The following is a 16,763-nucleotide window of genomic DNA, read 5'->3' as shown; positions in this document are numbered from 1 at the left end:
AAGTGCTTCCAAGAACAGAGATTCCCCCCCCCAATAAATTTCAAACTATAATCAATAAGGTGTATAATAAGGACCTTTTAGATTTCCATCTATTACAAAAATCCTTTTTTCACTCTACTCCAAACACACACCATCTTCATCATTTATTAAAATTGCACCAGAGTAATTCTGTATCCAAGAGGCATTTCAAAATCAGCACTGGATGGCAACCCAAAAAATTACATCTTACAACTAACTCTTCAGGCAAGAGCAAAACTTTATTTTCACCTCTAATAATAAACCACAATTGACAACAACAAAAGAAACTGTGCAGTTCAACTTTTTATTTTAATAAAATCAGAATATGCACAGCACATGCAGTGCTAGCATCTAAACTAATACAATAAGCAATTACTAAAGCTACAGTGACTTGAGGTTCAATCTTCACATTCAGCAAGTTTAAATCCATCTTATGTGATTTTTGAAACCTTATAACTGAAAATATTGCTTGCTGATAAAACTTGCTCAAATGCTATCACTGAATGTACAAGTCACTGATTATGCCAATACAACAAAGATAACCACATGTTTGAGGATTGCAATGAGCCAGACATTCACTGAAAAAAAAAAAAATACACACAACGAAACAAAACTCACACAATATCTGAGAATCTGGACACTTCGTATCAGTGTTTTGAAGTGTTTCATTAATATCTTAAGACAAGTGTATCAAAACCTTGGCATGATTCAATTTAAAGTCGCCAATTTTATTTTTACTAACATCAGAAAGTTATGGCTACACTGCCAATGCCGGGTCTGCTTAATTTGACTTAAGAGTTTAATATGACTTAACATTAAAAGCTCACACTACCCCGAAATATATAATTTCACGCATACGGTGACATTCAACATTCAAGTGCCAGTGTTTTTGTACTGTCTTTTGGTCAAGTTTCTTTAAACTTTCAAAGAATCACTTTTAGGCTTACAAAAATAAATATTTGTCAAAATGTTCAATAAATATTACATAAAACTAGCAGCAAAAAGTATCTAGAAATCTGTCGTGTGCAAATAGTTTTCTTCCCAACTATCATTCCCATGGTCCCAAATAAATTTTAGAATCTAGTCCCATCCCCTTCCTAGACAAGCTGCGTTCAACAATCTCCAAGAGACAAAATAAGATTGGAAGTATAAGGACACGCACACAAGACATATATATAAAATTCTCTGAATGTGCAATAAAAGAAGTACTTTGTAAAAAGTTATGGGCAAAATGTACAAGGGCCTAAACCTAGACTAATTGAAATAGCACCATAACAAATGACCTCAATACTGTCAAGTGCACCTACTTAATAAAAGTTTTAGAACAAGGCACAATACACTTGAAAATCTATTGCACTTTAGGAAATTTTTGCCATCTTCCTATGCCACTGTAAAAAGATTGAGCGTTTTGATCACCGCATTCTGGCCACAAAATTAGCACAGAATTCAAAGTGGCAGAGGCATTTTAGTGGTGGACAATGCTCATCTTTGGCCAGATTTAGCATAAACAGACTATAAATACAATGGAAACCTATGCAACTAAAACTGACTAAAACTGCACTGTATAGCAGAATTGACACCTTGTGCAGTTATGTACATATTTCCAACCTGTGTGATCTCAAAGATTTCAGTTTGTTACTCTTCTGGAGCCATTTTTACAAAGTCTATAGTAAGCCAGTTTAACATCTCAACGCAGCTTGAACAGAGTAATGTAAATCGGCATTTAAAATAAAGCCTGCTGCATTAATTCTTCCTGTTCATACCCTCTTGACCAAAAAACATCAACACTAGCATGCGTTATTAGACCAAAAATCATCCAGGGCCCTAATGAGGGCTGGTCATTGCTGTGGTCAGCCATTCTACCATTTCAGTTTCATTTATGGCAGGCATTTAAAAAGTCTAAGTAGATGAATTCTCCTAAAAACCTATCTCAAGTTATCAGACCTTTAAACTTTCCCTGTAATAGTTAGTATGCCCACATCTGGCTAGCTCATTATTAATGATCTGCCTAAACATTGAAAGAGGAATTGCTGTATTTACTTGCATTAACTTTGAAAACAGTGCTTTGAATGTATGCATGTATTCATACATCACCTCATCATGACTGGAATGGCTTGTTTAAAGACTATCAGGTTCTAAATACCTATCCAGGATAGAGTGAGCAAATCAGAACTTTAACTTAATACAGTTTGCCACATTAGAAACTAATTCCATTAATATGCTTCAAGACGTTTGTTGTTTGTTTTCCCCCAATCTGCAAGTATCAAAAAGCCCTAATGCAGGCTACCGCATAAGTTTTTTCCTTATAATATTTATGGATGAATCGATGATTCCTGTTAAGTTGTATCACACCTGTGTGCCAAGGTTTGATTTTAGCCCAAGTTCAGTATATTTATTTTGTCAAAACAATTGGTATCTTGAGCATTACTGAGCCAACAGGACATCAAAATAAAAAGTTGTCTAAAGTTAAAGGCACAGTACATTAACAAACAAATGATCCTCAGTCACAAAATTATAAATGCAGTTTGGGATGGGGGTTGGGAGGGGAGTTAATCCAAACTACAGCAATGAAGTCTTCAAACCACCTTCTGAACAGGGCTGCTGATTGTTCCTTTCAACTCTTCATGTGACCTTGAGCTCCCTTAAAAAAAAAATTTCAGTGGAGAATCACAGCTGGTAATGTACTGCGAGTTCTTGAAGCTACACAAGGTATAGTCTGGCTAAGTTACATGTGGTTTCCATATTAGCTTGTTTGGCAGGGTGACCTACTGCAAAGCAGGTTCAGTTACCCCACCAGTCAACCCCCTGGGAGTTATAATTTCCTCCATATCCGTCACTGTTGTAAAAGCCTCCATAGCCACCTAATGAAAGATTTAAAAAAAGAAAAATTAATTAAGTCATCCACTATTTAATACAATCTTTCCCTTCTTTATTTTTGATGCAAAATTACAGAAAGCAATCTACAGGGCCGAACTTCCCAATATTTTAAATTATGCTTTGAAAAAGATGGAAAAGAAAAAAAACCCCTTCCCAAAGATATGAGGTTAAAAATGAACATTACCTCCACCAAACCCTCTGCTGCTGCCATGGCCGCCTCCACCACTGCGGCTGCTGCTGGCGCGGCTGCTGCCAAAGCTGGAACTGCTGGGACCACTACTCTGTCGATAGTCTCTGGCACCAAATCCTCCACTGAATCTACTACTACAAGGACAAAATGTGTTAGAGTTCACATAAAGATGAAATTTCGACCAGATAACCCAAATCTTGTTAAAACTTCCCAATGACCAATATCTGATTTTCCAATTCAAACAATTCCATCCAGCCCTATCTTCCCTAATAGTGATTTTTAAAAGGCCTTAGCTGTGAAAAGGCTGACACCAACTTAATGTCACTTAAATAACCTTGAAAAGTTAACCTTGGACATAGCACCCATCCCCATCATTATACACCATTTGTTAACTCACCTTTTGGATCGTCCACGACTGCTACCCTTGTAGTGGTGTTCATAAGCCATGTTTTCTAACCAAGATGGCACTTCTTGTTTAGCTTCAACAAGAAGATCCAACAAATCCTTGGTAATATTTATGTTCCTCTCATTAAAGAATGAGGTGGCAAGGCCTAAAACAGTTCCAAAAAGTACATAAATTAAGGTCTTCCATAAAGTAGCACAGTATTACTTCCATATTAGAGTATTAAGTAGAATACTAAAAAAACAGCACTATAAAAAAGCACTACTATTTGCTATTTAACCAACTCAAAGTTCTTTGAACAAACCCTGACTTTTCCTTCCACTTCTGCTAAGATATATCTTAATCGCATATCCTTGAAAATAGGAGTTCTTCTAATAAGATCCTGAAAGTTCTTTGCTGCAAGAATCACACTGAAAATCAGAAACCACCACACCATCAAGTAACCACACACTTACCAAGGTTTCCTACACGTCCTGTACGGCCAATGCGATGTACATATTCTTCAATATCACTGGGCAAGTCAAAATTGATAACATGTTTCACATTTGAAATGTCCAGTCCTCTTGCTGCTACCTAGAAAATAACTTCTGTTACATATGGTCCATTTAAAAGAAAGCAAATAGTTGAACATGGCGACCTTGAGAATAAGATTATATTATACATACTGCTGTAGCCACTAGAATCGGGCTTTTTCCTGAGCGGAACTGGTGAAGAGCCTCTTCTCTATCTCTCTGAGATCGGTCTCCATGGATACTCGTACAGGCATATCCTTCATGGTACAAGAAATCCTCTAGAGAATCTGCACCCTTTTTGGTCTCCACAAACACTAAGGTCAGTGAATCTTTGCCTGAAGTTAAAATATTACAAGGTTTCTGTCACTAAGAGTGGCTTGGTTCTCTTTGCACTTAATAAACTTGCAAATAGAGGCAATTAAAATAGACCGTTTCAACAGAATGTTTTGGATGAGGAGGAAAAGCAATAAAGGTGATCCAAATGGATTTATTACCTAAACCACCAGAGTGATGCTAAAATTATACCTGTTGCATTTAGAAGGTCAAGCAGAAATGACCGTTTGTCTGACTCTTCCACCCAGACTACTTTCTGTGTGATGTTCTCAGAGGTAGAGCCAACTCTTCCTACGGCCAGAAAGATATACTCATCCAAGAAATCACGAGCAAGCATCTGAAAGAAAAAAAAATTATTTTATTATCTATTGAGATAAACAAATTCCTAACTAAATAAGATTTGCAGCATCAAACAATACCTGTATTTCCTTCGGGAAAGTAGCACTAAACATCATAGTGTGGCGAACTCCCTTTGGTGGCATAGTATCTTGTTCAACGATTCTACGTATTTGAGGCTCAAAACCCATATCCAACATCCGATCAGCTTCATCTAACACCAAGTATCTGCCATGAAAAAAAAAAAAAATCCAGTTTAGAATTTGAGGAGAAAAGACAGTTTTAATACAGCTGTTTCTATAAGCACAATTAATTATTCATTCAGGTAGTTAAATTCCTCACACCACACAATTTGACCCATGTACGTGAGACAAAGCACAGGATCTTCGCCACTAAATAAATGGTCCAAGATAGTACACCCAAATTAGCTCTTATACTTGACTCTGGTCCCAAAGTCTGGTCATTCTCAGACTCTACTAAAATGTCACTGATTTTTCAACATTAAAATTACAATGAGCAAACTTTCTGGAAAAGCTGGAAGACTAAAATAAATCTCTTCTCCATCTTAAAATTTATGGACAAGTTCCACAAAACTAATGGCCAGTAATTTATTAAGTTAATGCATTCCACACATTTAAAAATTAACATACTTGCAGAAGTCTAATCCAATCTTCCCTCTTTCCATCATATCCACTAGACGTCCTGGAGTGGCTACTAACAAGTGGCATCCACGTTCTAAGTCTCGAATTTGCTGACCAATATCAGCACCACCATAAACCACACAAGGACGAACTCTAGATCGGTATGAAAACTGTAAGCAAAGAAATTTTATCAACTTTAAGGCCAAGATTTTTACGTGGTCATAGAACACTGCATCACAATCAATGAGAAAGCCGATGATCTCTGAAATGCATACTTACTTTCCTGGCTTCCTCGTAGATCTGTACAGCCAATTCTCTAGTTGGTGCTAACACCAAGGAGATTGGGTATTGTTTGCGGCGCCCATACCGTCCATTTTCCTAAGAAATAATTTATAAGTTAAACTCTTAACATCCTTTTTTAAAGGTTCATTACACATAATTCCCTTCTGTAATTCACGGATTATATGTAAAAACTGTTTCTAATTATATAGGTTAGAATACAAGTCTTACTGTCATTTAGAAAGCTTTCTCAACAGCTACCTACAAGGTTCTACAATCATTTCCCATTTTATATAGAAATATTTACCTTCATGGCCCTCAAAGCCTCGCCTGGACCATCAGAATAAATCTGACTCAAGATGGGCAAAAGAAATGCTGCAGTTTTTCCAGACCCTGTTTAAAAGAAAGCATATTCATTTAACCACAGAAAAACCTGCTTATTATTTTTGAATATATATTGGTAGATGACAGTGTTTTTTTTTTAACTGCCCAACAACTTAACAATTAATTAGCAATTTTACTTTATTCCCAAATTAATTTTCTAAAAATTAATGGCTAATTAAAAAAATACCAAGTGACAACTGATCAATCTGTAATAGGAGTTAGCAAACTAAGGCCCAACCTGTATCTTTGTAAATAAAGCTTTACTGGAATATAGCTGTGACCAATAATTTTACATATCATCTATGGCTGCCTTCATACAACAGCAGAGCTGAATGGTTGCAACAGAGACCACATGGTCCATAATCCAAAAAAATATTTTGTCCATTTACAGAAAATGTATACCAAACTCTGGTCACTCACAATGTAGTAGTATTCACTTCTTCGCATTTGTGCAAAGAGAGGAGGAATTCTGTCTCAAAACTGGTGTCAATTTCAATTTTTTTAACACTTCCTTGAAGGTACTGTACATACTGATAATGTATAAAGGATGACATTCTCACTCTTCCATAGGGAAAGAAAGATACCAAATTATTCAAGTGCCATATATTTTTATTGGGAGAATCTTGTCACTCTTTCAAACTGGCCAAACTCACAGAGATATAATAAAGCCTGTTCTCAATTCAGAGGCTATAACTACCCCCATTCCCAAAAGATGGGAGGTAAGGACCCTTCCCTTGGCCACATTCCCATGGATCGCAAGCTATTCTCTAATCTTATCCTTCTTATCCCAGATACAATAATGTTATAGTGCTAACTTTCCCACCACTGCAATCACAATAACCTATCCCTGTTGCAGCAATATCAGGGTCATGACTTTCTATAGGCTATCCCCAAGACACCCTAATGGAAACACTAGAGGTAATACAGGATCCAAAGGGCTAAGACAAAAGAGATACCATCCAGCTACTCCTTATCTATATCAAAGTATACTAGTCAGGCTACAAACAGGACTCGAGCTTCCTCATGAAACTTAGATACTTCATGCGTATTTTTTTGGTATTGGTTTTATGAGAGCAAGCAGAGTTAAGGTGTTCTGGACAACTTTTTACTTTATCAAGTCTGCTTACCTGTTTGGGCACAAGCCATCAAGTCTCTCTTCTCTTTGATAATAGGAATAGCATGCTTTTGCACTGGAGTCGGACGAGTGTAGCGAGTAAGCTCAATGTTTCCCATAATAATTTCTCCCATCTCAACATCACTGAACTATCAAGAAATTCATCAGGGTTAAATAGGTAGAAATGCTACCTGGAGCCATTTTGCTTTATACAAATACAATGGGGGAAAAAACCCCTATCAACCAACTTGTACTTTAGTTTACAGCTGCTTTAAATAAAAGTTATCGTGTTAACATTTTGAGGGGCAGGGGGAAAAAACAACAACAACCCCCTAAGCTTAACCTACACTGGAAAAGTTTTGGGTTCCTCCCATGTCTGACCTATTTTCTATTTCAAATTTTAGTAATGGTAACATTGAACTCAATCTCCCCCTTTCCACAAACCAACGAGGCAGGCTTTTAGAGTAACTTTAAAAGATTGTTAACACAAAGCAGGCATGGTCTATATAGGCCTTTACGAAGCCCATCTCATCTTGATGTGCTGTGAAAATACTTACACTTCCCTCTGTCTTAAAGGTCAAGCAAAAATACTTACACTTTCAATGTGTGGAGGACAGTTGTTGCCTGTTGCCTCAACTGGAATGTCATCGTATTTTTCAAAGTTAATCCCGGTGTTGCCTCCAGAAAAAAGTTCTCTGAAATCAGAAGATCTGTAAGTTTGTTATACTAGCCAATAAGGCTTCATCACAATTAACATACATTTCAAAAACTTACTGTTCCAAGCGTTCACTTGGCGGGAGTGGTTTTGACCAATCATCTTCATCTGATTTGTCACACCAGCGACTATTTCCGCCACGTTCATATTTTCCAAAGCCACCTCTTTCACCACGGCTGCCAATGCTGTCATAGTCACCTCGTCCACGATCATCAAACCTGAACAGCACAAGCAATTAATCAGAATCTTATCATTTAACCATTATCAGATTCCTACCACTACTCTAGAACTGTGCCTGAAGAGAAGTTCATTATGGCTAATTTCAAGGATGTCAACAGTCCAGCTCAGGCTTACTCTTATTTGACAAATAAGGCCCTCTAACCAGATTGTATCATTTACATATTTTCTAAATTCAGTATCCTTCTTTATTCTTATTACACAGCCTACACAGGCGTCATACATGTTGAAATTGAATCACGTCTTTATACTTGAAACTAATAGAGTATTGTAAATCAACTGTAGTTCAATAAAAACAAACAAACTACGCTTGGGAGGGGCGGGGGGGGGAAGAATCAGTCTTATACACATGAAACCAGCATATAACTTACACCTTTAAATGTTCTCATCCAAATATTTCTAGTGGTAGGGAAAAGAGGAAAGTATCACACCAAATATCAATTGTCCCAGTTATATCAGGATGCTACTTAAAGGACAATTCACCTGTGTGACAAACTTTGGATAAAAAGGTAGAAAATAATCCTTACCTGAATTAAGATGTTTTTAGTTTTAGGCCTGTTTTCGAAAAATCAGGACACAGAGGACTAACCACAGCTATTAGGCGCATGAGGTCAGTTCACCACACTTGTGTAATCAAAAATATAAGGTGTTTAAAACTCATCATATAGAATATCCACGAAAATGTCAACCAAATTAGGCCATTCACTAACACTCTTTTAAGTAGAATATGTAAAACCAGAGAAATATAAAAATAACTGATTTCATTATGCCAAAAGGCATGTTCTTCTAATTCTTGAATAACAAGTTCAATTTAGTAGACCTCTTACAGTTAATACATAAATATGATTAAACAGACATAATACCAATTTCTAAATTGTTGTATTGTACATGTAAAAAAGGCAAGAAAATAAGAAATCACTCACCTTCCCCTTGATCCACTTCCACGATCACTGAAGAAACTAGACTTCCCTCTTGAATCACTACGGCAACCAAAACTGCTGTATGCATCCTTATCTTTACTAGAACTCCACCCTGAACTGTCTTTATCATAGAATCCTTCAAAAAAAAAGCAAACCCATTTTATTATATTATTTAGAAAATGACAATACTTTAAAACATGTTTCCGAATCTGAAGCCCTCTGACTGACTATCCCATCTCTGGACCAGAGGGACAATGGAAATATTCCTACCACGGCACTAGAATATACTGTGCACTAAACAAAGCAATCGACAGTCTGAAAATGTTCTGAATGAATACCACTTCTAAAAGGTCAATAGCTTTGCCTGTAACACAATGATTATGGTATTGTTACATGACCATCACAATTTAACTTCCATTCATTTTATAAGTGTGAATGAGTTTACTAGGAGTTACCATTATTTCAATGTCTCTTAAAAGTGACATTCATTTAAAACATTAAGAATGTCAGTTTACTTGGTTTAATACAGTATTTCTTAGTTTCAATAGTAAAAAGTTTAAGAACAGTGCTCTGTTCACATGAAGTACATACTATCAGATGAGAATTAGGAATATATAGAAAAAAGGAAAATCCTCATCCCTACACAACTCAGTGTAGACAGGTTCCTAGGGTACAGCTATAAACATTCAGTAAGAGGGGATGACAAAGGTGTAAATTATCCCAACAGGTAGACGGTTTAAAGACAAGTAGAGGGTTTAACTAGCTTCAGTGACACTTTATTAAACAGTCAGAGATAATTCATAAGTTAAGTTACTTTCCTTCCACCTCCTGCCTCTACCAGCCAGGTGATCAACAGTCTTAGCTACCAATAAAGAGCTGAGTTAGATTTCTAAGATCTCTTTCAGCTCTAACTCCTATATGATACTGCCTCTCTCCCTGCTGATTCCTGTCATTGCAACAAAGGGAGAAAAGCACTAAATATACACAGGAGTCAATTTCAGCTTACTGCATTCTAAGAAATGAGCACCCATGACGATAAAGACTCTACAGTAAATAAAAGCAATGATATGATATCTGTAAAACAGGACTGATGATAAATATCAGATGGTTTGTTATAAAGGTTAAATAAGATGGTGTATTAATAGCATTTGATATAGGGTTTATCTTACAGTAGACAAAGTGAATGCTGGCTACAAATAAATACCTATGGAATCAAAAAAAAAAAAAAGCAATGATATGATAGCTAAGAAATTATAATACAGATTTTATATTCCATGTATTGCCAGGGACAGTGAAGCTAACACGGACTACCTATGGATATGGAGAAACGACAGCAAACCATGTGGTTCTGTGGACTCTCCACCCTTCCAATCCTGCCTTCCTTATCCACTATCTTCCCTCTTCTTGACCTTCAGTTTTCCTGACCTTCCCCTTTTCCTCCAAATCTCAGATCACCTATTTTATGGAATACACAGCACCCAAACAATTGTCCAATTGTCCCATAATATGAGCCATATACTAGTTCTCTGTCACTTATTTACAAAGTTAATGGGAAAAGACCAGCTGTTGTGATACCTTTTAGACAAGACCCTTCAAATGAAGCAGTTAAGGCAAGGAGATGAAGCCAGAGAATCACTCCCATCTATTGGGAGCGTGCCCAATGCTTGTTAACTATTCCCCAATAACCCCATCTTCATTTTGGCACCTCTGCAAGACAGAAATAACTGGGTTGTCATCACTATGCAGCAGTTTGGTTTACACAGTAATGGGTGCCCAATCACCTTTTTCAAATTGAAATCATGCTGTGAATGATTACAAACACAGGTTAAGCACAAGACTAGTGAAATTGTACAAAACCATGCCCTTGGCCTCAGAAGAGTTTGACATAGGAAATGCAGTTTTCCACTGTGTGACATTAGATGAGTTTTTCCAAAATGAGTAAACCCTAATATCTGAAATAGTTCTGCCAGTAGCAGAGGTGAGGCACAATGTTTACAGACTTCTCCAGGTGTCTCATTTTCCCTAGGCTCCAACTTCTAAATGCAGCAAGAATTAGGTATACCAAGTTGTTCAAAGGACTTACCTTTAGTAGCTTCTCTGTTCCTTAAGTGAGGAGGAATATAGCGCCCTTCTAAAAGAAATTAACAAAGTTAAACTTCATATTCCATAAAACTTTAAGTTAAAGCTTTTTGGCCAAAATTTGTGCTATTAAAAAACAGTCCTGGAAAGAAATTTTTAAAATCTATAGTCCTCCAGTCTGACTATGTACTTGGAAATTGAGAAGTGGGGGAAAAAAAAAATCTACTTTTATTTTAAACGGGTTATTGCGTTAATAAGTAGAATTTTAAAAGGGAAAGGAGAACTTTCCCTTTCCCTAGGTTTGACTTGGAACCTAATAGTTGAAATCTACAAATACATAAATTTAACTTGTCACTAGTGGTTAATTTAACACAATATTTTAAAAGGCCTGCTATGATTTCAGAGAATTGTCACAAACTAACAAAAGAGTTACAACGTTAAGTATTACTACAACAACCTAAAAAACATGTAACAAACATTAATAAATCATTTAACATGTAGCAGAAGTGTTACTATAACAACCCAAAAGTAATAAACATGTAACTAGCCACTAAGAGGCTTTTTTGTTTCTACCCTGGTTAAGTTCCAAGACATAGAATACATATGTAACATAGGAAAGTTGCAAGAGGGGGAATGATTTCAAGGAACTGTGAATTTTAATTCGAGACTTGCAGAATTTAAGGAAAGTCAACTGTTTTTCTGTATGCACAAGAATACAGCCTAGACAATGGATGAGAATCAAAAGCAAATAATGTATATATCCACCAAGTAAAGTCAACTTGTTTTATTACTAGTTAATCTGCAATTTAACTTTTTCACTTCTGGGTTGAATTAATTATTAAAGATCTCTATTAGAATGATCAAGTCCTAAATGATTCTTAGCATGCCAAATAAAGTGAAATTTAAAACAAATACAAGTAACTGTGCCCAGTGAGGCCCTCCTTGCCTAAAAATGAAGACCTGCCCTTTACTATGCAACAAAGAGAGCTTGAAGAAATGGTGCTTTCAGACCTTACATACAGCCGATACACATTTTTTTTCCTCTTTTTGGTTAATAGGGTAGGAAGAGACCTGAGCCAAAAGCAGGTCTATTGCCAATAATAAACCACCAAGATCCCCTACACCTTAATACTAATCTCTACCAAGTATCCAAAAAACCCTTTTAAGAAAAAAAAAATTAAATAAAACTTCTATATCTAACTTTTCAAAAGAATACAACAATTCAGCATTTAAAATCCTAACCACCACCCCAAGATTCATTATGGCCTTGTTCTATTATTTTTTTTTTAATATTTATTTATTTGGCCGCACCAGGTCTTAGTTACAACATGCGGGATCTTTAGTTGTGGCATGCAGGATCTAGTTCCCTGACCAGGGATCGAACCCGGGCCCCCTGCATTGGGAGTGCAGATTCTTAACCACTGGGCCACCAGGGAAGTCCCTAGCCTTGTTCTATTATTAAGTCTCATGTTCTTCATGGGAAAGGGATAGCTGTAGCTGATGAATGTGAATGTTCCCTTTATTCAGTTTAATTCTGGTAGATTCACTCTAATAGTGATATACACATTCCCATCACCTTTAAGCTGGGCTCAGGATTCATAATAGACATAATCAAACCCTTCTAGAGATAATTTGTGTTTTGTATAAGGTCCTTAATGATTGTTTTCATTCAAGAAAACTATTCCGTTTTGTTATAAAAAGACCACAAAGTGGGACCTCCACTGCAAGGGGCATGGGTTGTACCCCTGGTCGGGGAACTAAGATCCTGCATGCTGCACAGTACGGCCAAAAAGAAAAAAAAAAAAAAAAAAAACTCCCCAATGCTACCCACCTAATTCTTTACACAGTAAAAATTGGCAGAGAAATTCTTAAATTTTAAACAAATCCAACGAAATATTAAGGTATTAAAGCTCTAATACTCAGTAACAGCATTGTAAATCAACTATATTTCAATGAAATAATTTTTTTTAAAAAGCCCTAATATTCACAGTAAATCCATAAAATGTTTTACTTACTGCTGGCGGTACTTCCTCCACTCTGATTATCAGAAGAGTTCAGGTCTAGGCCAGCAAACTAGAAAAGAGTTAAACTTTGGTTAGCAGCCCATGTGCAGAAATATTACACTAAGAGAAAACTAGTCTTGCTCTCTAGCATTTACTAGCACTAGTTGCCCTGTCTGCCTCACCGGGGATGTGAAACTCTTAAGGAGAATGTGACTAGGAATGTGCTTTGGAGACAATTAGGTTGTAAGCAAATGCAAAATACTTTACTACAGTACTACTGTATATACTGCAGAAGGTACCACACCAAGATGGTGGTGCTATCCAGGAGAAACTGGGTCCAAATTTAAGTCATTCATTCAAAATGAATCTTCCCTGTAATGTTTTCCATAGTAAAAGTTCAAGAAATTTAAATTATTTTAAAATGTCAAATAGTCATTGGATTCATTTTAGCTCCAAACATTTGGAAACAAATGTTTTCAATGCCCCCAGCTTTCTACTTGGAATTATTTTAAACCTACAAAGCACACCTGAAGAATGTCAGAACAAAAATTTTATCGACCATTTCGTAGTTCCTTTATCCCTAAATACTGCACAAATATTTTAAATTAGAGTAGCACTCTTCAGAACAAAAATTAATATAACCACCACTTACTGAGCACTACTAAGCACAACCCTATGAAGTAGGTACCTACTTGTTCTCCCACTTTCACAGTTAAGTTCAGAACACTTCGGACATAAATGGCACAACTGGCATTTAGTGTCCTTAATGAGTAGGACACATTTTACTGCCTTTATCTCCACGTCTACCCGTCCCTTTACACTGGTAGCTCAAAGCCTCAACATTCTAAAAAAGAGATCTATCTTCGTCGCATTCTGTAATAACTAAGCAAACTATTTACAAGCAATAGGGGGAAAACTATATGTGCCAAAAGCAGTGTTTCATTTTTTTAATGTACCCAGTCACAGCACTATTGCCACCTGTTTGCAAAGGTGATACGCTATACCATAACGTTTAAGTTCTCTGTTAAAAGCTCATGGTTATACTGTCAAATTGCAAGCATCATCAATGGAGGCACCGAAAATTGGAAGCAGATGCTAAATCTTGAAAACAAATGAGTATGGTAAGGCAGCTCATTTCCTAATTCCTATCAGCAAAAATGCTGTCATGTTTTCTCGGCACTAGTTATCTCAGCAACAGACTGATACTTTAACGCACAATCGGAACAAACTTTCTTTTTGCACTTGTTGCAGTACGTTTTGTTATTAACTTTACACTTGGCAAACACTAAATGCTACTGTAAACTGTCAGGATTACGTTATTGCAATTTTCTCAGTTGTGAAATTAGCTTGCTGCTTAATTCTAACGACTCTGCATACTTTTTCCAATTACTTCGATTACAAATTTCATTCCTGCCTAGAATCTTAAATACAGCACTACCTACACGGCAAATGTTAAAACTGGGAACAGCCTATGCTCTTGATAAGAGATTTTTTATGTCTCTGCTCCATTTAACATATGACGCGTCAGCAATTTGGAGAATTCAAACTGATTCATTAATGGAAAAAATGCTCCCCCCAAAACAGGTCACTAAGTCCTTAAAAACATATTACACACGACTACATTAAAGTCTACTGACAACTCATTTGCGTCACTCGACTTCGTTTCAGAATTTCGGAGCTCGTGGTAGGCAGAAGTTCACTTAAAGGCAACAAACATCGCACTGAAGAGCTTCTCTGAAGCGCGGTGCCACTGTTGCTGAGGGATGCAGACTTCCTGCCACCTCAGCCCAGAACCTCTCCTCTACCTCTAAACCCTTAGAAGAGGGCGTTCCGGTTAAGACGACAGACCCGGAGCCTCTGACCTATTTCAAAATTTCAGTCCACAAGCAGCAACAAGTCAACAACAAAATTGTTTATTTCTCCCCAAACCACATTCCGGGTGTTTTCCTCTGGCCGAGTCCCTAATCAAACGCCCGCATCAAAGTGGCCTAACCCTGAGGACACTCGTACACTCCGTGGCACCCCCTCCCCCCAAACGACGCGCGGCCCTGGGCTAAATCGCCACACAGTGACTACCGTGAGCATGTGAAGCGGGGCGGCCGCAAACCCCCCTGACGTCTCCCCACCGCGTTCAACCTCGAACTCTAGAGCCCGGCGCCACCGCGCACGCAGCGGCCCATTCTTTCTTCCCTCCCTCCCTCCCTCCCTCCCTCCCTTCCCCCCTTCCCCCTCCCTCCCTTCCCCCTCTCCCCTCCTCCCCCCCTCCCCCCCAATCTTCTGCGTCACAAAACTTTCCACTCCGGAAACGCGGCCTCACGGGCCGTGGCTCCCGGCCTGCGGAAGCCGGGCTGGAGCGAAAAAGGCCTGCGGAAGGAAGCCCGGGAGGAACAAGATGCCCATCCATCCCCGTTTCCGGGCCCTCGGCGGGCCGGCCTCTCCCGCTCTTGGGCCGCAGCGCCGCCCAGCCACCCGACACCACACAAAGGAGGCCGCCGCCATTACCCCGCGCGAAGGCCACCCCCCGCGCCGCCCCCTCCCACATTCCAGGGCCGCGTTCCTCCTCCCGCTCACACGCGCGTGCACACACACACGCCAACGCCGCTCGGCTCTGACAGGAATCCGAGCCGCGCACGCCGCGAGCGCCGGAGCCCTCAGGACCAAAAAGGTCCCCATTCGTGAACCGCCGCGCCACCCACCCCCATGGGTCACTAGTCAGTCGAGGTTCGCGCGTGCGCGCCTCCGCGAGAGCGCGCCCCCTCCCCCTCCGCCCGCCTGCGCACGCACACACAAAAGCCGCCATTGTGCTCAGACCGGGGACAATACCGCGAGCCAAGCAGGGGCCCCAGCGACAGCTACAAGTAGCATTCCTGTCACCTTCCCGTTCCCCCACAGCCCTGGGGCATTCACACTCACCAGCCCGAGGGACCCAGCAAATGGGAACTGAGGATACCAGCTAGCACTGCGCCACAAACCAGGTTAAGTGAGGGGAGGGAATTCATGCGGCAACAACCCTGGTAGGCTCCTTGCGGCTCACCTGCTGGTCCAGCCCGAGCGCATTTTCCACCGCCACATGACTCATCCCTGAAGAGTACCGAGAACTCGGAGTCTTCCGCTGCTGAGCTAATGTGTTTGGCTCACCGCAAAGGCCCTCTCACGGGAGAACTGCGGCTCTGAGGCGAACGGCGCGGCCACGGATCTAATATACCCGCTGGAACGGCTGCTACGTCAGCACGTAAGACGTGTGCCCTCCCTCTCACACCCGCACTCCTCCCGCCGCTGCGACTTCTGCCTAGCTACTGCGCTCTCGTTTAGTCCTAACCTCGCGGGATTTCCTAGTCGGTCGCGTCCCCGGCTCGTCGTCCTACCTTGGCACTGAGAGCGCCAAATGCTGTCCTAGTTCGCTTGAGTTCCACTTCCCCTGTCCTCCGCTATTACCCTAGCCAGGTCTAGGTCTCGAGATCTCGCGAGAATTCCTCACCTCCCGCTTTCCGCCAGCTGGGAAACCTTAAAATCTAATACAGGCCTATTCCCCCTTTCTTTCCGTAACGTCCCCGGTTTTCGCAGTTCCATTGTTTCTTGGGAGCGCTCTCTCCTTTCTCTCTCAGTCCCCCGGACTTGGAGATGTTGTGAGATTTCTCCAAACTAATTGGCCCTAGCGTTTTCGCGGGCAGACTCCCCGAAATCGGAGTTAGGCCAAGAGAGGCCCAAAGCCCAGGGGGCGG

General features: G+C 39.5%; 1 protein-coding gene across 6 annotated transcripts; it reads right to left on the bottom strand.

The window, feature by feature from the left end:
* Positions 1-236: 236 nt before the first annotated feature.
* Positions 237-16,230, bottom strand: DDX3X (DEAD-box helicase 3 X-linked). 6 transcript variants are annotated; one of them, XM_036839213.1, is made up of 17 exons: positions 16,076-16,230; positions 13,054-13,111; positions 11,043-11,090; positions 8,963-9,095; positions 7,862-8,020; positions 7,683-7,797; positions 7,101-7,236; positions 5,897-5,982; positions 5,590-5,688; positions 5,320-5,480; positions 4,753-4,897; positions 4,526-4,670; positions 4,154-4,335; positions 3,944-4,061; positions 3,483-3,636; positions 3,080-3,219; positions 237-2,879 (listed from the first exon to the last, which is right to left on the bottom strand). In XM_036839213.1, the coding sequence occupies exons 1-17, from the start codon at positions 16,118-16,120 to the stop codon at positions 2,800-2,802; spliced, it is 2,004 nt and encodes a 667-aa protein (XP_036695108.1). In that variant the 5' UTR covers positions 16,121-16,230; the 3' UTR covers positions 237-2,799. The 6 variants fall into 6 exon arrangements, with proteins under 6 accessions (XP_036695108.1, XP_036695109.1, XP_036695111.1 ...); XM_036839214.1 differs by having other exon boundaries at positions 3,080-3,216; XM_036839216.1 differs by having other exon boundaries at positions 7,683-7,782.
* Between the last annotated feature and the right edge of the window lie 533 nt (positions 16,231-16,763).

Source organism: Balaenoptera musculus, chromosome X (assembly GCF_009873245.2).
Source record: "Balaenoptera musculus isolate JJ_BM4_2016_0621 chromosome X, mBalMus1.pri.v3, whole genome shotgun sequence".
Taxonomy (NCBI): Eukaryota; Metazoa; Chordata; class Mammalia; order Artiodactyla; family Balaenopteridae; genus Balaenoptera; species Balaenoptera musculus.
This window is presented reverse-complemented; position numbering and strand designations above follow the sequence as displayed.

What these genes read in the sequence shown, in the direction of transcription:
- DDX3X (XM_036839213.1), bottom strand. Translation starts at nt 16,120, where the DNA reads ATGAGTCATGTGGCGGTGGAAAATGCGCTCGGGCTGGACCAGCAG. An exon ending in CGCTCGGGCTGGACCAGCAG is followed by an intron (nt 13,112 to 16,075) that starts GTGAGCCGCAAG and finishes ACTCTTTTCTAG; the next exon opens with TTTGCTGGCCTAGACCTGAA. An exon ending in TCTACGAGGAAGCCAGGAAA is followed by an intron (nt 5,481 to 5,589) that starts GTAAGTATGCAT and finishes CTTTGCTTACAG; the next exon opens with TTTTCATACCGATCTAGAGT.